Source organism: Ceratotherium simum, chromosome 3, assembly GCF_057802395.1.
Source record: "Ceratotherium simum simum isolate JZ-2026a chromosome 3, ASM5780239v1, whole genome shotgun sequence".
Lineage (NCBI taxonomy): Eukaryota > Metazoa > Chordata > Mammalia > Perissodactyla > Rhinocerotidae > Ceratotherium > Ceratotherium simum.
This window is the reverse complement of record NC_141902.1, coordinates 69,552,122-69,578,205: the sequence shown is the minus strand read 5'-3', so window position 1 is coordinate 69,578,205 and position 26,084 is coordinate 69,552,122. Positions and strand designations below refer to the sequence as shown.

At 43.8% G+C, this 26,084-nt stretch overlaps 1 protein-coding gene across 2 annotated transcripts in view; it reads left to right on the top strand.

Moving 5' to 3' along the window:
• Window positions 1–26,084, top strand: part of TMEM266 (transmembrane protein 266) — a 117,768-nt gene that overhangs the window by 26,793 nt on the left and 64,891 nt on the right. For both annotated transcript variants that reach the window (XM_087428761.1, XM_004421856.3), the window contains exon 2: window positions 22,927–23,053. In XM_087428761.1, coding sequence (XP_087284887.1) covers window positions 23,016–23,053 — 38 coding nt within the window. In that variant the 5' untranslated portion in view covers window positions 22,927–23,015. The remainder of the gene's footprint in view (window positions 1–22,926; window positions 23,054–26,084) is intronic.

The following is a 26,084-nucleotide window of genomic DNA, read 5'->3' as shown; positions in this document are numbered from 1 at the left end:
AGCGCTTATTGTTCTGGGTGCTGAGGATACTGTGGTAAACAAGAAAGAGACAAAACCCCTGCTCACGAAGAGCTTACATTCTAGTAGAGGAGATAATAAATAAATAATCATCATATATATTATGTAGATAGTGAGACATGCTGTGGAAAAAAAGCAGATAAAGGAGGTAGGAGATGTGGGGAGAGCGTGCTATTTGAATTAGGGTAGTCAGGAAAGACCTTGCTAATAAGGTGACATTTGAGCAAAGACCTTAAGGAGGTGAGGGTACAAGCCATGGAACATCTGAGGGAAGAGCATTGCAGGCAGAGAAGAGGCCCAGAGGCAGGAGTGTGCTTGGCATGTTTGAGGAACAAAGTCCTACAGAGGTGAGCACAGAGAGAGGTGGAAGTTGGAGAGGCAGCAGGAGGCAGAGTATGGAACCTTAAAGGCCGTCATATGCTTGAGGCCAGGCCAGGAAGCCACTGGGAGGTGGTAAGCAAGGGATTGACGTATCTAACTTAGGTTTTAAAGGGATTTCTGTTGTGTAGAGAGCAGGCGAAGGTAGAAGCAGGGAGACATGTTAGTTGTCTATTGCAGTAATCCAGCTGAGATGACCAGGGGTTTGGACCAGAGTGGGAGAGGTGGTGAGAAGATTGGGGATGTATTTTGAAGGTAGAACTGACGGATTTGCTAACAGATTGGATGTGGGGCATGAAAGGGAAGAGTCAAGGATGACTCCAAGGCTTATTGGCCTGAGCAACTGGAAGGATAAAGTTGTCATTTACAAAGATGGGAAAGGCTGTCATGGGGCAGGTGAAACATCTAGGTGGAGATGTCTGGTCGACAGTTGAATTCATGAGTCTGGAATTAAGGGGAGCAGTTGAGGTATATAAATATATATAAAGATGTATATTTGGGAGTCATCAGCAAACAGACCTATACTGTCTAATATAGTAGCTGCTGGCAAAGAGGGGCTCTTTAAATTTAACATGAATTAAAATCAAATAACATTTAAAATTTAGTTCCGCAGTCACACTAGCCACATTTTATGTGTCCAGGAACCACCATATTGGACAGCACAGATATACAACATTTCTGTTGTCGCAGGCAGTTCTATTGGACAGTGCTTATTTGTTTCAAGCTGGGTTAGATTCCCAGGGGAGTGGATGGAAAAAAGTGAGCATTTATCAGTTGGAGAGATGAGGAGGAGTGGCCTGTGAAAGAGGAGGAAAATCCAGGAAAGTGGATTTCTACAGGCCAGTAAAGAAAGTGTATTGAAGAGGAGGGAATGATTCACCAGGTCAAATGCTGCTATTAGGCCAGGTAGACTGAGGACCGAGAATTGACTGGCAGATTTAACAATAAGTAGGTCATTGGTGACCTCAATGAGAGCAGTTTTGAAGAAGAAGGAGGCAAAAGCTTGAGTGAAGTAGTAGATTCAAGAGAGAAGGGGAAGAGAGGAATTGGAGGCAACACAAGTATACACCTTTTCAAATGAATGTGCTGTGCAGCAACAGAGAAGTAGGTGATGTTGGAGAGGCTTGTGATGTTTTCAGGATGGGAGGAGTAACATAACATGTTTGAATCACTTGAGATTGAGCCAATGGAGAGGGAGAAATTGATGATGCAGGCGTGAAGAGGGATAATTGAGAGAACTATGTCCTTGAGTAGGGAAGAGCGGATGGGATCTAGTCCCCGAGCAGTAGGGTAGTCCTTGGCTAGGATACGGGCAATTCATCTGTAGAGTGGAGGGAAGGCAGAGGCAATGGCAAAGCTGCAGAAAAGGGGGAGGCTGTGGTGGTGGCAGCATGTGGAGGTTCTCTTGTATTTGCTTCAATTTCCCCAGAGCAATAAGAAGGAAGTCATCAGCTGAGTGTGAACAGAGGCTGTGGAGGTGTGAGGACGACGAGAAGGCATCAAGTAGTCACCCAGGAGAGAGGGAGAGTGGTGGGATTAGGGGATGGTAGTGGGATTGCTGGGCTGCACCAAGGGCCTGCTTGAAGTTGGTGTTCCTTCCAGAGCCATCTTCCAGAATTTACCCAGTTTTGTCTCTCTGTGTTCACATATGCAGTTTTTACTTATTGGTGGGTCCTTTCCACTTCCCTACCCCCTTGTCTTCCCAGAAAACTCATGGTCCTGCAAGGCACAGCCTGAGCATTATCTCCTCTAACACGTCCCTCCCTTCCTTCCCACTGGTGTCTGTCCCTCTCTTGGAACTCTGATCATGTCACGTTGTCATTATTTGCTTACATGTCTATTGCTCTAAGGCAGGGGTCAGCAAACATTTTCTGAAAAGGGCCAGATAGTGAATATTTTAGGCTTTGTGGGCCATATGGGTTCTGTCACACTATTCAGTCTGCCGTTGTAGCATAAAAGCCGCCAGACAATATATAAAAGAATGGGCGAGGCTGTGTTACAATAAAATGCTATTTACAAAAACAGGCAGTGGGCTGGATTTGGCCTGTGGGCTGTAGTTGCCAAACCCTGCTCAAAGGGATGGCAGGGATGGTGTCTCAATTATCTCTGTAGACCCCAAACCTCAGCAAGTGTTTGAATGGATGAGAGATAGATGGATGTGCTTGAATGAGTCTTTAGGCGTGCAGAGGTACCTACATTACAGGACTATGCTCCCTTGTACGTACAAGTTCTGGCATATTTCTTAATGGCCAGTCTTATTCCAGTCGCACTGTAACTAGGGAAGGATTGCACGTGGGAGCGTGAGTCCTGGATACCCAGGAAAGATCAAAGACGGGCTTACCATCTACTGCATGAATGCTAAGCTGCCACCCTGTCTAGCCAACCTCTCTCCTACTTGTTCCCAGGAGCACAGCCCCTCAGTTCAGTGGGACCAGCCTCTTCACAAACAAGCCCTCTGCATTCACCCTCCCTCTCCATTGTTCCTGTATTCTCCTTCTGCCTACCACCCCCCAAGTCCTGCAGAGAATGAGTAGTCATCAGATACCTGCCATATCCACGGCCGATGGGAGAATCACAGGCCCTTCCCTGAAGAAGCTCACAGTCTGCTTCATCCCACTGGGAATGCCATCTGCCCACCCACGCCATACTCACAACCGACCACCTCCTTAAAGCTTTCCATAACCACCCCAACCCACCTGATTTCCCCTTCCTTTCCACTCCCTCGCAGCCACAGTGGGGTTCTCTTGGGTATGAATTCATGTGTGGATATTATCTTCCCAACCGCAATGTAAACTAACAGGGACAGCAGAGTGTGCTTTCGTCTTTTCGAGACCAGCGCTGTCCAATAGAAATGTAAGCCACATATGCAATTTAAAATTTTTATGTAGCACATTAAAAAAAGTAAAAAGAAACTGGGGAAATTAATTTTGACACATTTTATTTAACCCATATACCCAGAATATTATCATTTAAACATACAATCAATATAAAAAATTATTTTATTCATAGTGGGTCTTTAATGTCCAGTGTACATTTTACTGGCCACGTGTGGCTGGTGGCTCCCACACTAGAGTGTGTAGCTCCTGAAGGGCGTGTAGTAAATGTCTGGTCAGTGACTGCATTGAGTACTCCTCGTGAAGTGCTTTACAGTTATTGTCTAATCCTCACAGCAACCTTATGAAAGAGGAATTATTATCCCCATTTTCTGGTTGAAGAACTGAGATTTAAGAGGTTGCTTGCACCCAGCTAGTATGTGATAAGGCTCAAATTTGAACCCAGGTCTGATTCTAAAGCCTGTCCTTAAAATAGAATATTCGAGCTGGAAGGTTCTTTAGAAAATTTTCCAAACTGTCAATTCCATAAATATCACTTGTGTTCCCAGCACCCAGCCCAGTGTCAGGCTCATCCTAGGAGTGCAAATATTTGATGAGCGAATCGGGTCTCACTCTACAGGTGTGGCAGTTGATGTCCAGAAAGGGGAGGAGACTTGTCTAAATCACTCAGAAGAGGCAAGTTGCGAGTTACCACATTGCTCATTCCCACTGCACCGCTCTTACTCCACACCCTTCTGGCTTGTGGCTGACCATCCCCGGGAAACCATGGGAATTTGGCATCTGAAGCTTTCTTTGTATTTGTGGGGGCAGATTTAGCAGGCCCTCTCTTCCCTGTGCCCACAGCCTCAGAACTTGCCATAAATCTTCCTTGCGAATTCCCTTCTTTTCCCCTTATACTGCCTACCCAGCAGCCCAAAGGGCAGGCAGCGAAGCTGAGCGTGCTCCGTGGCGGGGAGCCCAGGTCTCCAATTGAAGCCGAATAAACGGGCAAAGCTCACCGCCAGTGGGCACCACCCCCAGCTTCCATCTCGGGTCATGCTCCGTCGTGACAACCTGAGCTGTTTCCCTGGCAGGAGGGCAGTGCGAATCTCCAAGAGGGTCACACTCACTGGCAGCCAGTAGCAGCCTGCCGTGCCTGGATGCCTGGCACTGCAGCCTGGTTGCTGAGGCACCCTCAGGCTCTCTTTGGGCCCAGCCAGTCAGCATCCTCCCAGGGAACTTCTAGCAGCCTCCCTCCTGACATGGTCGTAAGAAATGTCACAGAGTGTAGAAGCTTAGAACTAAAAGGGAATTTAAAGATCACACATCCAGCGCTTTTCAAACTGTAGTGTCCTACAAGTCTCCTGGGAATCTTGTTAAGATACTGATTTCTGATTCATTAGGTCTGGGATGGGATGAGAATCTGCATTTCTAACAAGCTCTCAGGTGATGCCAGTGCTGCTACAGCATCTAATCCATCCCTGTCGGCCTTTTGTTATAGGTGAGGAAACTAAGGGGGGGAGGGATTAATTAAAGTCACAGTATAAGTCTCCTAAATATTACTATACTTACCAACTGTATTTACTATCTGCAGAATTCTTTGGTATTTATCACAGACTGCTTTATGGTAATATCCTTTTCTTTCAACTAGACTGTTGGCAGCAAGGGTATACCTTATTCTTCTATGTATCTCCCTTTGAGTCCCATGTGAGAGGCCACATGAGCTGTGGAAAGCACATTTACCTGGGGCTGAGCCAACTGGGAGGGTCTTTACACCAGGTGCTCCTGGGATCAGAGGCACAGTGGGGCAGACCCCAGGTTGGAACTAGAAAGACCGCATCAGGTACCAGACCTGAAGGGCAAGGTGACGATGGACATGGGAAATGTGTAGTGTGGGACTTAGCAGAGGCCAGAGGGTCATACTGAGTTGTTCTGGAGTCAGTCCATGAATTGAGAGAGAAGGCTGTGGGCTCACCTCATTATGCCCAGGGCATGTGGGAGAGGCAGTGTGGCTGCTTTGCAAGCAAGGATCCAGGCCCAGCACCAAGTTCCTCCAAGAGCTCTAACATTTGTTGAATAAATGCACAAATGAAGGTCAAAAAAGATGCAGCAGTAATAATTAAACATATTAAAAGACTCCACATGCTTAGCAATGATTACACACTTCCTGGCACACTCCAGAAGTGGCAATGGCAGGTTTTTCTATTTGACCTAAAAATCAGTTTTTCTTTTGATGCCAGTGAATCAAGGTCTGTTCAGGGCACACATAGAGCCAAGCCTAAGCCCATAGACCTGGACTGCTAAGCGGAGTTGTCCAGTAAATGCTGGAGGTCAAAGATGGCCCCAGTCTATCTGTCTCCTGTGGTGCTTATTTTTCCAAAGGTGAAAAAACAATATGTAATGAAAAGACAAGCCACAAACTGGGAGAAAATATTTGCAAAACACATATCTGACAAAGGACTTAGTCCAAATTAACAAAGAACTCTTAGAACTCAATAATAAGAGAACAACTCAGTTAAAAAGTGGGCAAAAGATCTGAACAGATACCTCACCAAAGAAGATATACAGATGGCAAATAAACATATGAAAATATGCTTTCCATCATATGTCATTAAGGAATGCAAATTAAAAAATGAGATACTACTACACACCTATTCGAATGGTTAAAATCCCAGAACCCTGACACCACCAAACGCTGGCGAGGACGTAGAGCCACAAGAGCTCTCATTCATTGCTGGCGGGTATGCAACATGGTACAGCCACTTGGAAGACAGTTTGGCAGTTTCTTGCAAAGCTAAACATACTCTTACCACATGATCCAGCAATCACACTTCTAGGTATTTACCCAAAGGAGTTGAACACTGTGTTCACACAAAAGCTGCACACGAATGTTTATAGCAGTTTTATTCATAATTGCCAAAAACTAGAAGAAACCAAGATGTCCTTCAATAGGTGAAGTGGATAAACAAACTGTGGTTCATCCAGACAGTAATAAAAAGACATGAGCTATCAAGCCACGAAAAGACGTGGAGGAAGCTTAATTGCATGTTACTAAGTGAAAGAAGCCAGTTTGAAAAGGGTACATACTATATGATTCCACCTATATGACATTCTGGAAAAGGCAAAGTAGACACAGTAAAAAGATCAGTGGTTGTCAGATATTTGGGGGGAGGGAAGGAGGGAAGAACAGGCAGAGCACAGAGGATTTTTAGAGCAGTGAAACTATTCTGTATGATACTGTCATGGTGGACACATGACATTATGAATCTGTCAAAACTCAGAGAATGTACAACTCAAAGAGTGAACCCTAATGTAAACTATAGACTTGAGTTAATAATAATAAAGTATAAATATTGGTTTATCAATTGTAACATACCACCTAATGTAACATGTTAATAATAGGGGAAACCATGGGGGTGGCGGTTACATGCGAATGCTCTGTACTTGCTGCTCAGTTTTGCGGTAAACCTAAAACTGCTCTAAAAAATAAAGTCTGTTAATTTTTTTAAACGTGCTACTGAATTCCAAGGGAAGATCAGTTGCTGAATAATTGTGCAGCTATGTTTCTCCTTAGGCACCAAGATGACCTTGCACATTCGCTGTTGGCAGCACCTCCACAAGCTGCCCCCAGCACAGCATTGACTTGCTGAGAACTGTCCTCGAGTTTGATGGATTATTGGGGAATACTTTTTGAATGCGAGAAGCACACATGGGGCCATCCAAGGGCCTTGCCTTATTTTTCTGCCTTTAGAAAAGCTCTGAACTAAATCTGGCACATGGTAATGTGCCTGAGAGATTTTTCTTTTAATTTGCTAATGTGAACCCTGACCTTAAGGAGCTTATAGTCTAGAGTAGATGGTACAGGAGCATAAACCACCATAACACAAGGTAGAAAAGTGATTCATGCCCTGAGAGGTACAATTGAAGTGGATGAGAGAGAAGAGTGAGATGGCTCCTCCCTGCTGTCTTCAAGTGGAAGCAGTGACGCTGGGTTATAGAAGGTTGAGTGTGAGAGCCAAGTATGATTGGGGCTTGTGGAATAGGGGAATCCATGCTCCCAGCAGAGATAATTCTGTAAGCAGAGGGAGAGGTGGATAATTGTGTATGTGTGTGCTGGGAACAGTGGTGTCTGGATAAGGTGGCTGGAGCACAGTGCAAGAAGGGTGAGGAATGGCTTAAACGGTTGAGACCAGATGGTGGAAGGCTCTGAATCGCAGGCCAAGGAATTGAGACTGTTCAGTAGGCAATGGGGAATGAGCAGATCATAGCTGTGCTTCAGAAGTGTCGTCTGGTGGCAGCATGTAAGATGTGTCCAAGAAAAGAAGCCTGGAGGTAAGGATGCCTGTCAGGAGACCACTTTAAGGAAGTAACAAGAACCCAGACAGTTGGAAGCCGTCTCTTCCACCTCTGAATTCCCACAGCCTTTTCTCTGTACCTCTCTTATGCACTTACCAATTTTTACTTTATGTACATTTTTTAGTTAAAAAGTAGATTTAGGGCCTGCCTAGTGGTTAAGTTTGGTGCTCTCTGCTTTGGCAGCCCGGGTTCAGTTCCCAGGTGCGAACCCTACACTGCTGGTCTGTGGCCATGCTGTGGTGGCAGCTCACATACAATATAGAGGAAGATTTGCAACAGATGTTAGGTCAGGGCAAATCTTGCTCAGGGGGAAAAAAAAAAGTAGATCATTATTAAGGAAAATTAGACAGTATAGAAAGATATAAAGTAAACAGTTGCCTGTAGTCCCACCACCTAGAATAACTACTGTTAACATTATGGGGTCTGTCCTTGCTGACCACTTTTTATGTAATTCACACTATATTGATTTTTTTTTTTTTTAAACAAATACGGGCATAGTTTTAAAGCCTACTTTTTCTTTTTTTTTTTTAAACTTTATTTATTTATTTTTCCCCCCAAAGCCTCAGTAGATAGTTGTATGTCATAGCTGCACATCCTTCCAGTTGCTGTATGTGGGACTCGGCCTCAGCATGGCCGGACAAGTGGTGCGTTGGTGCACGCCTGGGATCCGAACCCAGGCCGCCAGCAGCGGAGCGCGTGCACTCAACCGCTAAGCCACGGGGCCGGCCCTAAAGCCTGCTCTTTCTAATGACTTTGTAGTGGGCATCTTTCCTTCTCAATCAGTGTATCTAGATTTTTGTTATTGTTGTCAGTTTTTGTTTTTCTTTTCCAAGTTTTTAAAATTGTGGTAAAATACACATAACATGAAATGTACCTTTATTGACATTTTGTACATTCACGGTGATGTGCAACCATTATGACTGTTTAGTTCCAGAGCATTTTCTTAACCCCAAAAGGAAACCCTGTAGCCATTAAGTAGTCACTCCCCATTCTTCTCTTTCTCCCCAGCCCCTAGCAACCACTAACCTGCTTTCTGTCTCTAGAGATTTATCTATTCTGGATATTTCATATATATAGAATCATACAATATGTGGCCTTTTGTGTCTGGCTTCTTTCACTTACCAGTATGTTCAAGGTTCATCATAGCTAAATTATCCTTCTCTTTTTTTAAAATAAAAGATGCTCATGAACAAAAAGTATTGAGAAATGAGACCTCTCCTTAACAATACCATGTCCCCACCTCCCTACATGGAACTGCTGTTAATAATTTTGGATATAGCCATCTGGACTTTCTAGATGAATGGAAGTTAATAGGGAACAATCAAGTCATGCCTCCTTCCATCGTGTTCTGTTGTCTCTCCCTTCCCATCACCTGATGTAAATGTGGGAAGGTGACTTAGTTTTTCTAGTCACTTTCAGGATTTAGGGCAGGCTTATTTTTAGGTGTTAAAATATCCCATCTAAATCAAAACTTCAGTCTCTCATCCTGTCCACAAAGCCTGACCTGCAGACCGCTCTTCTGTTTCTCCCCACACCCCCCACTCCGTCTGCTCACTCTGCCTGCTCCAGGAATGCTTTTGTAAGTTCCTTAGCAACCCCCCTCCTATCTTCTGCCCACTCCCAATCCCCCTGGGGGCAGGGGGGCTTGCATGTGCTGTTCCACTGGACACTGCCTAACTTCAGAGGGCTGCCCTCAGTTCCTGCTTTTGGCACAATGTCCCTGGGACACCCCTGGCCTATGAGGCAGCCTTCTTGGTTGGAGTCCTGTCAAGATGCCCATAGGAAATCCATAACTATAAAGGGCACTTTCCATGTTTTTGATCATCCCTCATCCTTTGAATGGCCCTTCTAGATTTGGGGAAATTCCCGCATTAAGTCCACCCTCCCGTCCAAGGTAGTAGCCTCTCTCACAGCCAGGATGCAGCGTGGGACCTAGATTTGGAAGAGACAAGGAGAGGATGTTGGCGTGGTGCAGTGGCATCAGTGATGCTTTTGCTGGAGCAGCGCCCGGGTCTGATTGGCGCTCTTGACCATAGAGTTTCCATGCCTCACTCTGGCCCACCGGGATTCAGTTTGCTTTAAAAATTCATACTCTGCTTAAACTGTTGAGTTTAATTTTCGCTAAGGACCTTGACTGGTGCCGCATCCTTGCTTAGCCTGGTGGTTGAGGGCAGGTTCCTCCCACCACTGCCCCCTGTCCTTATGCGGCCATCTCCCACTGCCCCAGCCAGCCTGCGAGTCTGGCATGGGTTTCTCTAGCCTTCTCTCCCACAGGCTGTGGAGAGTAGTAGTTACTGGACCAGCTTGACCATCTGTTAGTATGTTCCAAATAGATGGTCTGGCATCTCTCTTTAGATAATGTGAGTACTTACCATTTTTGTCCTTGATGTTAGGGCATCTGCAAAACTCTAGGACAACAGGAAAAGTCCCATTCCACATCCTGTCACACATATTTTCTCTATATATTACCTAAGTGGAATCATCATATATATGTCATTTTGTAACCTACTTTTTTATTTAATGTTACGTTGCAGACAACTTTCCATATTAATGAGAATAGTACATCTTCATCCATTTTTTTTAAATCAGCCATATTGATGCAAGTATAATTTGCAAACAACAAAAAGCACCTATTTTAAATGCACACTTGGAACCATCACCACAATCAAGATTTAGAATATTTCTGTTATTCCAAAAAGTTCCCTCATATCCCTTCGCAGTCAATCCTTCCCAACCTTCAGCTCTAGGCAACCATTCAACATCCTTTTCAATAGCTGTATAACAACCCCATAATATAGAAGTTCCTTAATTTATTTAGCCAATGTCCTATTGATAGACATTTATATTGCTTCCAATTTATTATTTTATTGATTCCTGCATCAACAAATATTTGTGGAGCACCTACTATGTGCTAGGCAAGGTGCTATTATAACAATGATCCAACTAACTTCTATATGTGTCTGTATGTTGGTGTGCATTTATTAGCTTATTTCCTTAAAATATGTCTCCCAAAAGTGGAATTTCTGGGGCAAAGAGTGTGCACATTAAAATAATTTTGATAAATATTGTCAAATTTCCCTTCAGCGAATTTGCAACAACTTACATTCCTATTGACAATGTGCATGAATGGCCATTTCCCACACCATCATCAGTACTAGGTATTATAAATTTTTCCCAGTCCATTAGGAGAAAAATGGTTTGAATTTATGTGTCTTTGCTTACTGATGAGGTGGACCATCTTAGTGTCTGTGGCTTTTATTTGGTTTGTGGAAATCACGGCCCCAGGAGCCAGCCTCCCTTGTCCTCACCCCTCAGAGTGAGGCTATGGCCAGGCTCTCTCCTAGGTCTCTGTCCACTGAGCTGAGAGGACATCTTGTCCTGTTGGAAGTTGGATAGAGGCCACCCTTTGGTTCCTGACAGCTCCCTGCTGCCACCTGGACAACCACTTTGGAGAAAGCCCCTCAAAGATGGGGTTGGTCCCAGTCTCTCCTGTGATTGGACCTGCCCCTGCAGGTACACCTCAGCGGGTCCATATCTCTTAGAAACTAGGCCAAAGGAACAGATGGCAGGGCAGCTAAGGCTGTGATCAGTGCTTCTTTTCCAGCCCTCCTCTGCAGCCTCAGGACACTGCTGATTATGGAGAAGATTTAAATGGTCCCAGTGTGGCAGCCGCATCTCTCCTTTGGCTCCCCCAGGAGACTTCCTTCACCCCTCCAAATTCAAGGGTCTTAATGGGCTGGCTCTTTGTGGCTCCTCAGGTTGCTTCTCTCTCGATGGCTATTGTGGTCTTGATAACCCCCTTCTCTGCTTTCATATCTGAACTTCCTCTCTTCCATCCCCTTTGCTTCTTTTTGGTCATTTTGGCCAGTTACCAAAAGGGAGCGTTTGTAAAGTGGCTCTAGACTCCCTTCTTCCTCCGATGTCCTGATACTCAATTTATATTCATTTTTATCTTCTTTTATTTGAAATGTTCAATATTAACTCACCTTATTCAGTGCTAAGACTCATTTTCCCATTACTGGCACCATCAGGTTTACACTGGATGCACAGATTCAATGTGACAGTATGTAAGTTGTTATCATTGACAAGCTGTTATTAAATTGACTGGGTACCTTATGTTAATGGCTTCTTAGAGACAAGGAAATGTTGTGGTAACAGTAAAAATTCCTCACATGCCATACTACTTTGTCACATACCAGGAGCAAATGAAATACTGTGACAGTGCCAGAGGTGGGTCAGTCAGATGTTGTATTCATTTACATGTAGCAAAACTGGGCTCCTACTAAGAGATTTGCTCAGTTTCCATACCTCCGTCCCATGGGGCCTATGTTGCATTAAGAGCCCAGGTGGGTGTTTTGACCAGTTTGGGTCTTGGTTAGGTTTTATTGTGATGTCTGAGCCTGAATGTAACTTGATGAGAGTATCTGTAGTTTGTTCTGGATTGAGGGCAGATAAGAAAGGACTATTGAAGCCAGAGGAACAGACTCAGGGCTAGGAGCTTCTGAAGGTGATGAAGGATTTCCTGAGCACAGACAATCTGGGAATGGCAGTGGGTCCACAAGAGGGTTGTTCTCCACAAGAAGGAGAGGGGACTGGAATCAACTGAGGCCTGGAGGTGTTTGTGGAATTAAAGAGACCCTGGTTGTGGTTCTTGAAGGACGGACATAAAAGTAAAGCTGTTATGGGTGGAATAGTTAGTTAGGCCAGTGGTCAGTCACCTGGGCCACTTAAGGAAACTCCGGTTCCTGGCCTCCTGGTTCAGGATCGCTAGGGTGGCCCAGGAATCTGCATTTTGGACAAGCTCTCCAGGTGGTTCTCAGGCCTGCTGCAGCTAGAGCCACTGGTGGACACCATTGGCCTCAAGGCCAGAAAGCTGACATTCTGTTTTTACCCCTGCCACTAACTAGATAAATGGTCCAGGGAAAGGCCGGGTCACCGCACCCATGTGAAGAACCCCACCTTTTAAATTGTGCAGCCCACACTGACTTCCTCCTGCCTTAATCTGTCATGCCTTCTCTCTGTACCACTCAGCTAGCGTTCAGCACATGTCCTCTTTCATCGTTATTCACATCTTACTGCCTTGGAACCTTCAGTTTGATGAAATTGAAAACTTGAGAGCAGGGATTGCCTTAGACCGATTTGCATTGTGGTGCCCAGCACCGAGCTTTGCACTTCCTAGGTTCTCTGTAAATGCCTATTACCTGAGGAGTTCTGACCAATATAGAGGCCATCGGTGATGTAGAGACCTTGGCTTGCATTTCCTCCAGTCTCTACTCTTTTGGAAGAAATGATGTTGTTTAGAAGTAAGTGAGATTTTTCCAGCATCCCAGGAGATTTCCGTAGAGTATCATCACACAGCAGCATCATGTAGAGGGACAGCTCCGAGTTGGGAGGTTTCTGTACAGACCTGGGTTCTTCAAAGAGAGGTATTGGTGAGTGGCACTTTCCCTAACTCCTAACTTAAACCAAGCCCCAGCTTAGTGCCAAGGAATACCAGGACATGGTGTTCAAATGAGACACTGGCCAACATTTTGACCCTTGTCATCATGCAAGGACCTGTGATCTACAAAAGGAGATCTGACTTCCCTGGGAATGAGGACAGGAGAGTGTAACTCTGGAGGGGGCGACTACAGGAAATTCTGGTGCCACCTTCATTTTGGGCACTATCCTATATACTGATATACTTAGTTGTTAAAAAAAAGAGTGACTTTTGGGGCCAACCCTGTGGCCTAGTGGTTAAATTCAGCACGCTCTGCTTTGGAGGCCCAGGTTCAGTTCCTGGGCAAGGACCTACACCACTCATTGGCAGCCATGCTGTGGTGGTGACCCACATACAAAATAGAGGAAGAATGGCACAGATGTTAGCTCAAAGCAAATCTTCCTCAGCAAAAAAAAAAAAAAAAAAAAAAGTTACCTTTCCCAAAATTCTTCTACTTTGATAAAGATTCTTATGTAGTTGGTTAGGAACTATATCTAATTTAAGGATGCCATATTTCTACCTACACTCTTTGCCAGTTTATAAGTCCTGAGGGGTGGGCAGCAGGTGGGTACTGGAGGGAACCTAGGAACTGGTTATGTGATTGGTTTAGCTTGGGGAGTTAGGGTTTTTGGCACAAGAAGAAAACTGGATCCTCAGGGAATTGGCTAGTGCTGAAACAACTCATAGAAATACTGTGACAGGGTAGTTCCTAAGTCAGTTAAGTATTTTCTTGTGGTATAAGGATATCATTACTATTTTTGGTTTCACCCCCCTCTATTTTTCTGATTTTCACTCCAGTGCTCCATGGGGAAGAGGGTGTAATTAAGCAAATGTTTGGACATTATTTGGTCCACAGCCACCCTCAACAGCTTTCAGATGATTAAGACTCTCCCCTCAGAGGGAAACTTGCATACTTTGCTGTGGAGTGTGAATTGTTACAACCCTTTGGAAAGCAATCTTGTTTTAACTATTAAAATTTAAAATACATGCTCTTGGGCCGGCCCCGTGGCTTAGTGGTTAAGCGAGCGGGCTCCACTGCTGGCGACCCGGGTTCGGATCCCGGGCTCCCACCGACGCGCTGCTTCTCCGGCCATGCTGAGGCCGCGTCCCACATACAGCAACTAGAAGGATGTGCAGCTATGACACACAACTGTCTACTGGGGCTTTGGGGGGATAAAATAAATAAATAAAAATCTTAAAATACATGCTCTTTAGCCCAGTAATCTCACTCCTGGGAATTGATCCCATACAAATAAAAATACCGGTACATAATGAAAGGTATACAAGGATGTTTATTGTAGCATTTTTCACAGTGGCCAGAAAAAAAATCTAAAACGGCCTACCAACAGGGAAATTGTTAACCAAATTATGGCACATCCACACCATGGAATATTATGCAGCCATTAATTAAAGAATGAATTCAAGTTTTACTACTTGACTTGGGAGACGGGGATTTCTACAAGATATTGTTGAGTGGGAAAAGCAAAAGCAGATAAGTATGAATAATATATTTTTTAAATAAAACAAACAATGAAATGTTTATTTGTATATAATTATATAACCACAAAGAAAAGTAAGGAGAGATATACACAGGTTTCGCATTGCGGAGTATGTGTGTGCATAAGTGTATTAGAGGAGGACAACAGTCAGGCAAGTTGAGGAAGCAGGCAAAAAAGAAAAAACACGCCAGTAAAACATGAATTTTATGATAAGGAATTTATATAAACTTATATGTGTGTGTGTATATATAAATGAATTAAGAAGCTAGAAAAGATGTAAATCTTTACCTACTGACCAGAAAGGGTGTCCATTATATATTGCAAAGTGACAAAAGCAAATTGCAGAGTTGGTTTTATTTTGTTAAACACAAACCCACAAAAATTAGCCTGTATGTGTGAGTACATGATTGCATAATTCTGAGCAAGGATTTCTACACCTAGGTATTAACATAGGGACCTCAAGTGAAATGTGGAGGGTTCAAATGGAGGCTGGAGAGAGGTTTAGCTTTTAAAAAATGTACATCTTTGGTGGCCTGCCCCTTAGCCTAGTGGTTAAGTTTGGCATGCTCCACTTCAGTGGCCCAGGTTCAGTTCCTGGGCACGGACTTACACCACTCGTCAGCGGCTACGTTGTGGCGGCAACCCACATACAAAATAGAGGAAGGTTGGTGACAGATGTTAGCTCAGGGCAAATCTTCCTCCACAACAACAACAAAAAATATAGATCTTTGTATTATTTTTTGTGTTGCAGTGGACATCTGTCTACATTGTATCAGTGATCTATTGCCACAATAATACCACATAACAAATCACCTCAAAAACTTGGTGGGCTTAAAAAAATAAACCTTTTCTTAACAGATGGCTGAAGGAATAGGGGGATTGAGCCTGCCAGTGTGAGGAGTCACTATTTACTTAATATTTATAAGGAATTTTGTAGCTTTCAAAGCACTCCTTTGAAATGTTTCATTATTCTCACCTCTTTGAATTTGAATTCTATCTATGAATCTGTTTCCATCACTAGCCAGCAAGTTTCTTGAGTGCTGTGACCATGTTTCATTTATCTTGATAAGCTCTATGTTTACTATGGTTCCTAGAACATAGAAGGTGCTAATAAATGAGTGAAGAATGAATTTTCAAAAAACAACTTTATTTAGCTCACGAGTCTATGGGTCAGCAGTGTAGACTGGGCACAGCTGCCTGGTTCTTCTGGTCTTAACCGAGCTCACTCACATGCCTCAGGGCAGCTGGCTGTTGGCTGGCCTTGGCTGAGGTGACTGGGCGTCCTCCAATAGCCCAGCCTGGGCATGCACGTTGTCATGGTGACATGCAAGAGAGAGTGCAAGCCCAATTATGTTAGTGCTTTTTATGTTTGCTGATGTATCAGACAGGGTTCTACAGAGAAACAGCACCAATAGGATATATATGTGTGTGTGTGTGTGTGTGTGTGTGTGTGTGTGTGTGTGTCAGTAAAGAGATTTATTATAAGGAATTGACTCAACGTGATTATGGAAACTGAGAAGTCCAGACCCAGGAGAGCCAATGGTGTAAGTTCAAGTCTGAGTCAGAGTCGGAGAGCAGAAGACTGATGTCCCGGCTCAGAGAGAGGCAGGGAGATAGAATTCTTTCTTACTCAGCCTTTTATTCTATTCAGGCCTTCAGTACATTGGATGAAGCCCACCCCATTGGGGAGAGCAACCTACTTTACTCAGTCTACCAATTGAAATGTAAATCTCATCCAAAAACACCCTCATAGACACACCCAGAAATAATGTTTAACCAAATATCCTTTTATGTGTCAAGTTGTCACAAAAAATGAACCATCACAGTTTGCAATCTACTTGGACAAAGCTCGCCACATGGCCAAGCAACAGGTGAAAGGCAATGAAAAGGTACATGACTCTATTCAGGCTGCTGTAACAGAACACCATAGACTGGGTGGGTGGCTTAAACAACAGACATTTATTTCTCACAGTTCTGGAGGCTAGGAAGTCCAAGATCAAGGTGATAGCAGATCTAGCGTCTGGCGAGGGCTCTCTTCCTGGTTTGCAGACAGCCGTATTCTCATTGTCTCCTCACATGGCCGAGAGAGAAATCTTCTATCTTCTGTGTCGTCTTATAAGGGCACTAATCCCATTCAGGAGGGCTCCACCCCCATGACCTAATTACCTTCCAAAGGCCCTGCCTCCTAATACCATCACATTGGGGGTTAGGATTTCAACATATAAATTTAGGGGCGGGGGGACACAAACATTCAGTCTGTAGCAATGACAAAGGAGCCATTGATACAGGGAGGGTAAAGAATAGGGTCATTTTTACATCTTTCCATATGTAATATGAAAAGTGTTGAAGAAAGAGGACTTTTTCTCTCCATTTACCAAAGAAGAGTCACTTGCCTGGTGCCATGTAGAAGTCAATGGCAAAGTTAATTATATTTGGGTTCTTAACATAATTTAGTTAGCATCACGTAAAGCAAAATATTGCTTGGGAGATTTGCAAAGTGTGGCATTTACACTTAAGATTTGGTTGATGAGGGGGTTGGGGTAACAGGGCAGCCATTGCAGCTCTAGCTCATTGTTTGTGCCTCCCGAAATCATAGATATTCAAGTTCTCCAGAAGCCCTGCAGAATTCCAGAGGGAAAATGACCTCAGGCTGGAGTTGGGGAATGTCTGCTGGGTGGTGTTCCTTTCTGCCCAGGCCAGACAGGGAGAGGAGCCAGCGGATCTTTCGTCCCAGCAGGGACATGGTATGTTCAACTTAGGGAAGTGTTTGCTAGGAAAAAAATATCAAGGGGAAGAGAAGGACCATCATGATAATGGTCCTCTTGGCTCTCTTCTCAGAATACCTGGTAATTTTGGATGACTGCATCTAGTTTTGTGATCTTGTTTTGTGTTTCCCATACCCTGTGAGACTGGTAATAATTGATAGGCTGCATTACTGTGTAAGTGAAGAGGAGCAAACAGTAGAGTTAGAGGGTCCACAGGAGGCTGGGCTGCACCTGGAAAAGAGAGCCCCTGTGGGCTCCCTGCCTGCTCACTTAGCAGCTAAGAATTTTGCAATAGACTGGAGATTAGAGTGGGAGAGTGCCCGGTACACGATTGATTTTCTTCATTTTAGCTGCTTGTTAATGGAGCAAGGTATTAATGGGTCAAGGTAACAACAGGATGACCTTGTGTTGTTATACAGAAACCTTTGTCACCTAGCATGAGAAACACAGCCTTCTCTTCTGGGGGTGTGGAACCTCACATCCGTGAAAGGTGCCTGTGCTCCGTGGCTCCTCCCTAGGAGCAGATTCTAGAGAAGCTTTACAAGGTCAAAATTGAACCTCCCATGCATGCAGTGCTCTCTAAATAAAAGAATCCTGAGGTTTCGTGAGAGCACATTCTGCATATCTCCTGCCAAACACTTACTAACATTTGGCCAGTCTCATTTGGAGACCCAGAAAAACTTAACTGAGCCTCAGAACCATATCAGAAGTGCCCAAACCTGGACTGGCAGACAATTAGTTACACACACAACAGCTCCTTCTCACTTCTTGCTTGTTTATGGAAACAATATACCCAGCCCCAAAGGATGAATCATGACTGGTCTAGGCTCTCATATCACTCCTTACTCCCTTGGCCAGCTGCCCATTGTCCTAGGTTCCTTTGCAGCCATGTGACCTGGCTCTGCCCAAGGAGACATCAGGAGATGTTGACTAGAGGGCTTGGAAAGATAACGCCTGCTGAATAAAAGATCAGAGCTTTGTGAGGAGAAAGTGTTTGATTCTTTCTTTGTTTGGGAGCTAGTGTGAGGATGTGCCAGTTGGAGCTGCAGCAGCCATTCTGCAACCATAGGGCAACAAGTTTGAGTAACGCATCACACAGAGGATGGGGGAATGGAAGAATGGAAAGAGCTTGGGTTCTTGGTGATATCTTTGAGACACTGCCTCCAGACCTCTTGTTACATAAAATAAAGTCTTCCCTGCCTAAGTCACAGTTAGTCATATATTCTGTTACTTGCCAATAAAAGTATTCCTAACTGATGTACCTGGTCTCGTTCAGTCTGGCCAGGGTAGGTTCTGCTGACAATTCTACCACAGTAGCTTTGCAACCAGCTAACTTCATCTGCAAAATAGGGATAAGAATCCCTTCTTTACCTCAAGCCAAACTATCTGATTCAGAAGATCAGAGTGTGGTCTGTGGATCAACAAAATCAGTATCCCTGGGAATTTGTTCAAAATGTAAATTCTCAGGCTCCCACCCTAGACACACTAAATTAGAAACTTGATGGGTGGGGCCAGCAATCTGTGTTTTCATAAACCCTCCAGGTGATTCTGGTGCAATGGAAAGTTTGAGAACCACTGATATAGAGGGTCAAATGGAGTGGTTGCATGTCAGAAACACCTGGAGAACTTAAAAAATATTCTCAAACTCCACCCACAGAGTTCTGATTCAGCATTTCTGCAGTGTAGCCTATGAATTTATATTTCCCAAAAGGTCTCCAGGTGATTCTGAGCAAAACCGGGTTTGGAAACCAATGGAATGTATATGAAAGCAGGTCACGTATGCCAGGGGTCTACCATGCAAGTAAGGGATGAGGAATAGACCTGAGTACCTCTGCGGACAGGTGAGATGAATTACGGATTTTTTTACCTGCAGGTGAGGAAACTGACTACTTGATCTTAGAAGGCTTTTCAGCTCTAAAAGTCCTAGGATGCCAGCTTGAACTTTGTAGATCTGGCTGGAGCGAGCAAACGTGATATTGGTACAGTCATGTGTTGCTTAACGACAGGGCTACATTCGGAGACATGCGTCATTAGGTGATTTCGTCATTGTGCAAACATCATAGAGTGAACTTACACAAACCTAGATGCTATAGCCGACTAGACACCTAGGCTCTATGGTACTAATCTTATGGGACCACCCTTGGATATGTGGTCCATCGTTGACTGCAATGTCATGCGGCGCATACTGTGATTACATAGAATCATGAGCGACAGGTGGAAGAGACTGGGATTTTACTAAGCGCTAAAAAGCAGCCTTACTGCCTACCACAGCCAGACTCAGTAAATCCAAAACAGGTTTTCTCTTCTGCTTTTACCAGGTTTATGAGCCAGCGGGTTTGCACTTCAGATGTTCATTTATAGAGTGCTAGACTACACCTCCTTTGTGCTAGGCTTGTGCTTCGAGGGTTATTTCATTTGGAATATTATTTTTAAATAACATCATCTTAAGGGATCTTGCCTTCTAATATGTGCTACTTGTTAAGCATCAAAACCTCTGACTGAAGCAGCCTACTCACTGTCCATCCAAATATGATTTTACCCTCTTGCCTACCTCATCTCTGCCCACGTACTGGAGATGTCAGTCGTTTCTTCCCCACTCCTACATCTCCTTTCCAGGAAACTGCAGTCCCCCTTTCCAGGGAGCCTGCTCCCCCACTCAACCCCTGCTGAGTGTTTAAATCCATGATGCTTTGGAAAATAAACAAACAAAAAACCCTCACTGATCAATTTTGGAAGATAAGATACTGATTTATTATTCTGAAAACCAGTAAATAAAGGGGGAAAAGTTAAGCATTTATTCTTCCTTCTCTATATGAACTGTACCTTAGGGTAATCAAATAATTGATGAGGGAGAGTTTGTCTTCATAGAAGCTGATAAATGAAGAAGGAATGATGAAATCATAATATGACCCTTTTGCAAACTCTAATGAATTAATGGGTCTAGGAAGTGATCATCCATGGCTGTTAATATCACAAAAAGAGGAACAAGAAGACATTGTCTGTCTCCTAATGGAAGTTATGACACTGCCTACAGTCTTGAAAAAAAAATTGAACTGGAATCTGATTAAAGTCTATAGACTAAGAGTTACAGGAAATATAGAGGACAGAGGAACATGTTAAATTACACTAAAGGGGTACAGTCACCATAATCCAGACTATGGGAAACTTTTCTGGGACAAATGACCCAGTTTTTCAAATAAATTGCGTGGAAAAAATGAGGTAGAGGGGGAAACCTACAGATTAAATGAGACTCAAGAGTCATATTAACCAATCGTAATGTGTGAACCTTGTTTGGCTCCTGATTCAACAAACTTTAAAAAAACTACAGGACAAATGGGGAAATGTGAACAATGCCTGGATATTTGATATTGCTAAGAAAATATTGACTTGGAGGTGATGATAGTTTTGTGGTTATGTTTTCTAAAAGGAATCTTTATCCTTAGAGTTACCTATTGAAATGTTTACAGATGAGTGAAATGACGTCTGGGATTTGTTTCCAAATAATCATAATAGGTGGGAATGGACAGGAATATAGAGAAGACTTTTCATGAGCTGATAACTGTTGGAATTGGGTGATGGGTGACTAGAAGTCCATTATACAATTCTATATATTTGAAATTTTTCTTCCAAAAAGTGAAATTAAAAAAATTTTTTTCATCATTTTTGTTTGTTTGCATATGTTTTATATTGGCCATACTATATTAGTGGAGTAGTTCATGTTTATTATTTATAAATATAGATTTATCAATTTTTAATTGTTCTTCACTACTAAGGATAAACAAATCTTTGGAGTTTTGTATGTTTCAAACTTGGATTCCCAGCCAGACTGGAAGGTCCGTGAAAGCAGACTTTCCTATCGTATCCTCCACAGGGCTAAGACCTTGTGTAGCATGTGAAGTGCTCACTTGGGAATGCAGTGTGTCAAAACACCATCCTGGAAGGGGGTGTTGCTCACCTGGTCTCCCAGTTGTGGGTACCTCGATCCTGATTGCATTTTCCGTTGTTAGGAAGTCCACATGCCCAATCCTACTACTGGGAAGAGTTTGTTAGCTTGAGGCTTTATAAAGAGGACAAAAAAGATTGAGACTGACTAAATCTGCATTGTGGAATGGAGAACTTTATAAAGTTTACTGCACAGTTAATACACAATCCCAATACTACAAAGGAGAGTTCTGATTTTAATGTTTAGCCTCTTCCTACTCAGGTATGCTAAGGTAGAGGAAACCCTTAGCAAGGTGTGGTGACACAACGTCTGTCCACATCCTCCCTGCCGTCATCCCTGACCCTTTGTCCCATGTTTTTTTTTGCCCCACAAACATCTGATGTGGAAACGGTGGTCTCCCATGTTATAAAGCCCTTCTGATTTTAGAAAACTCTCCATCTCTCTTATTTCTGGTTGCTCTCAGTTGAGACTTTCTCAAGATTTCCTCAACTTTCTTTAACTTGAGCTCTCACTTTTCTTAGTTACAAAGAACTTAAGGGAGCTTCCCCACTTTGCAAATTTACCATCCGGCCCCTGATACTTCTCACCCTAGAAGCGCCTTTTCCCTTGCGTGATATAACAGTTCTACTCCTGTGTCTCTGAGATCAGCTGCCTCTGAGAGCTGAGCTTCAGGTTTGGGAGGGGAGTTTATCCTGTGTTGATGTCTTGTAGGAAAAGCAGTTTGCAGTAGAATGCAACTTAAAAGGGATTGCCCCTTTGGGTAACCTCCCTAGTGACTTATTCAAAATCACCCAGAGCCTGGGTCTGTCTCTTTGTGTACTTTCTGCCTGATTGTTTCTGTCTCCCAGAAGACTTCTAGGTAGTATCATAGCACTGATTTATAGAAGAGTATATTCTATTTACCTAGTCCAACTAGTAAGAGGAAATCTTACACTCAGCCGTCCAAATGCTTTGGAATGTGTTCAGATTCAACAAACTGTGCAATTTAAATTTATAAAGTAGTACCTATGACAATAAAAGCCAACATTACGTGCCAGGCACTATGCTAAGTGTTTTGCATGCATTAACTCATTTAGTTGGTTCTATTATTATTCCCATTTCATAGGTGGAGAAACTGAGGAGAGAGGGCTAGTAAGTGGGGGCCGGGCTCTGATCCCAGGCAGCCTGGCTCCAGGGTCTGCTCTCTCTCATTGAGAGACCCAGTCAAGAAGGGGAGGAGAGAAGAGCCTGGAAGAACAGAGAGGCAGAACTACCAGAAGGGAAAGAGAAGTGGGAGAAAGAAATTTGTGAGAAAACACTTGAAATTTTTGAGATTTTTGAGATTCATAAACCTGAAGTATAAAGTTACCCTGGTTTTCTTATGCACGGCTGATTAGTGGAAAGAGCTGTGGATGAGAAGTCAGAGAACCTGGGGTCCAACCTGGCTCTTCTGCCATCTCTGTGTGATAGAGAAAAGTCACTTTGTCACTCTGGGCTTGTTTTTCCATCTCAAAAAAGAGAGTAATTCTGCCTACCGTTGTCTCCCATAGGGCAATTGTAAGAATCTGTTCGACATTACTTTGGAGAAAAGAGCTATATGGAAGAAAGTTCTATGGGCTTCCTAGATGAGCATAGGAGGACTTTGGTTTGACATCTGAGTGTAATAAATTCCTACTATTCAATTATTTGTTTTCAGGGCACCATATTTGTATGTCTTGTGGAACGTTGGAAATGCTGACGGCAGGCTTCAAGACAGCTGAGCCCCACTAGACACCAGGAAAACCGATGGCTCTAGTTGCATCTTTCAACATGACCAATCCACAGTAAGTAACACTGGGGTCTGCTCTCTGTGGATGCTGAGATGGTACGTCAGAATCGCAGATGCAACCAATAGCTCCTTCTCCAACCCCATGGAGATGGAGGACCTCCAGGTGGTTTTGTCCTTGAGCCCAACATTAAAATGACTTGTTAAAATCTGCTTTTTCTCTGAGTTGCCTCACTGTCATCTTATTTTTTAGTTCAAAAAAGGAGAGGAATTCTGCAGTCCAAAACTGTTGCTATAAATCTCCCAGAAGACAAGGATCTTCTAATTCAGGCCACCACTACACACATTTCTTTTAGCAGGAGGCCACAGAAAATGAGGAAACCTTTCAAAAGCAAACCTCAAGACCAGATTAGGAAACGCTTAAGATAAATTAACAAAATGGGAATTGCAAGGAAATTTAGAAGTCATGAGAGGGTTTCTAAAAGCAGGCTTTATGAAAATAGGGGCAGAACTCTTCAGAGAGAATTGCTTTTAGTTTCCAAAACCTAAGATGCTATGTGGACCAACCACTTAATCTTACCAAGCACCAGTCAAGTGGTCATTTATTTTGTGTTTTGCAACTCATTGGCAAAATACCAAGATGAGCACAGCACTCCTTCTGTTATGCCACACTGCCCTGGCCTGCCTAGCTATGGGGCTGCCTGCTGTCATCTGGAGCGTGAACCTGTTATCTGTTGCCACAATAATGCCATGTAACAACCAACCACAGGACCTCAGTAAAATACAGCAATAAATGTTTATTCCTCACATGTCTGGGGTAGCCAACTAGCTAGCTTTGCTAATCTTGGCTGGGATCACTCTTAGATGTGGGGCTCGACTGACTGTCAGCTGATGTAGGTGAGACTGGACTCTGAACAGTGTCCCACCCCACCCCCCAGGCTAGGCTGGTCACCTTCTAATGGCAATATTGGAAGTACAAGAGCACAAGCAGAAATTCACAAGTGCTTTTCCATGCCTCTGCTTGTGTCATGTCTGCCAACATCCCATTGGCCAAAACAAGTCACATGACTGAAGGCAGGCTCAAGGGTTGGGGAAATATACTCTTTGTTTTGATGGGAAGAGCTTCAAAGTCACATGGCACAGGGAGGGGTTAAGAATGGAGCCATTAATACATGTTGTCCACCATACTGTTCTTCACATCCGGACCAGGGGCTAGTCTCAGTACTCGGGCTATGAACTGTGGGACCTTCACTCCTACCAAAGGAGGCCTTGTCTCCTCCTGCTGAGATGACCACGTGACCAGGTGTTGGGCTGCTATCACCATGTGCAGGTGGAGAACAGAGGGCAGTGACGTCAGGAAGACAGAAGCAGCTTGGTCCATGCTTCTCAGAGCCACATCCTATTAGTCTTAGAAACTCACCTCAGCCCTCCATGAACATCCCATTGATCAGAAAGCTCTATTTGTTTAGTTCAGCAATCCATAGTTTCCTTGAGTAGTCCAGAAGAAAAGAGAACAACCCAGCATCTACTTTTTTGGAAACATCTGGAGGAGCCAGGATTCCCCCCATAAACACCCACATTTTATTTCAATTGTTGAGAAATGTAGAAGCCTCACATCCTATGACTATTCTGTCTGAAGATCTTGAGTCATTTTGTAAATGTCATGCAATGATGAGTACTATTATCTGCGCTTGACAGGTAGCAAAAAGCAAAGGTTTAAATAAAGTCTACAAGAGAGAATTGGGGCATTGGGAATTATTGGGTGAATTCAGGTAGTTTAGGCAGTCAACCTGTGGTGCTCAAATAAAAATCCCACTTTTCTCTCAATTATCTGGATGATTCAAGCAAAAGAGAGGTGGGCAGAGTCAGCTCTAAACTTCCTGGATAGCTGCCACCTTGTGTTACTGGTTGGATTTCAATAGTGGTTGGAAAAGAAAAGTTTAGAATTTAGAGCTCCCCATCCAAGTATAGGGACTTGTCACTCCAGAGCTCCTCCTCCCTCCTCCATATTTCTCTTACCCATGTCAGATCATAAAGTGAGAAGGAATGGCCCTTAGGCAGCCTCTATTTCACCTCTTCATGTTTCAATTGGAGAAACTGAGGCCCTAGAGGAGCCCCACAGAAGTTTGAATTAAAGTTGGCATCAGAGCCCAAGAACAGTTTCTAGCAGACTGGGCTGCCAGCTGTGTATTAAAACTGACCTCTCAGTGTTCCCTCAAATATTTAATTTTTATTCCTCTCCACTCACACCATTTTTCTTTCTAACCCTCATTGTTTGACCAGAGGCACAACATCCCCTCAGATTCTACAGGATGAGATAAGGTCAAGGATGAGCTGGAGGGACCAAAGATGGCACCCCAGGAAGTTAAAGCAAAATGATCTAGCCCAGCGTCTCTACAGGGTTGTTGTTGGTGTTTGGGCAGGACAGTTCTTAATAGTTAGACACGTTGGAGGATGTGTGATGTCCCCACCTCTACTTCTGTCAATAGTGACCTCCTGTGGTCATTGTGGCAGCCAAAAATGCCTCCACAAATTGCCAAATACCCCGTGGTGTGTTGGGGCGGAGAGCTACTGCCCCTGTTTGAGATGCCCCCTAATGCCAATGGAGTTGTTCATTATGTGCAGTGCCCTAGGTGAGCCTAACAGTAACATAAGAGGAGACTGACAACTCCTCAGACATTTGACCAACTGACCCCCTTTTCCTACTCTCAACCTTAAAAGGGAGATGTAATAGGACCAGTTCAAGTAGGAAGGGAGTGGGAGCCAGGGATAGCTGGCCCCTCCTGTCTCGCTGTCCCAAGGCTCACTCAGTCTCTCCAGGTCTCCAGTAGGCTCCCCAGCCAGTAGCAGTACATCCAGTTGTGAACAGAAAACCTCTCTTCTCTATTGTGGTACAGCTGGTAGAAACATTCCAAAGGACCTTCACAAAGAAACACAGGAGACAATGCAAAAGAATATATTACTCCAATATAAAGTCCAGTGACTGAGAATCCTAAAAGTCTAAGTCCTGGTTTTGCTGGTTGGCAGAGTTTCCATCTGGGTCTTTACCTCCCCTTGATGAAGAATCCTGCCCCTAAAGCTCATATTTT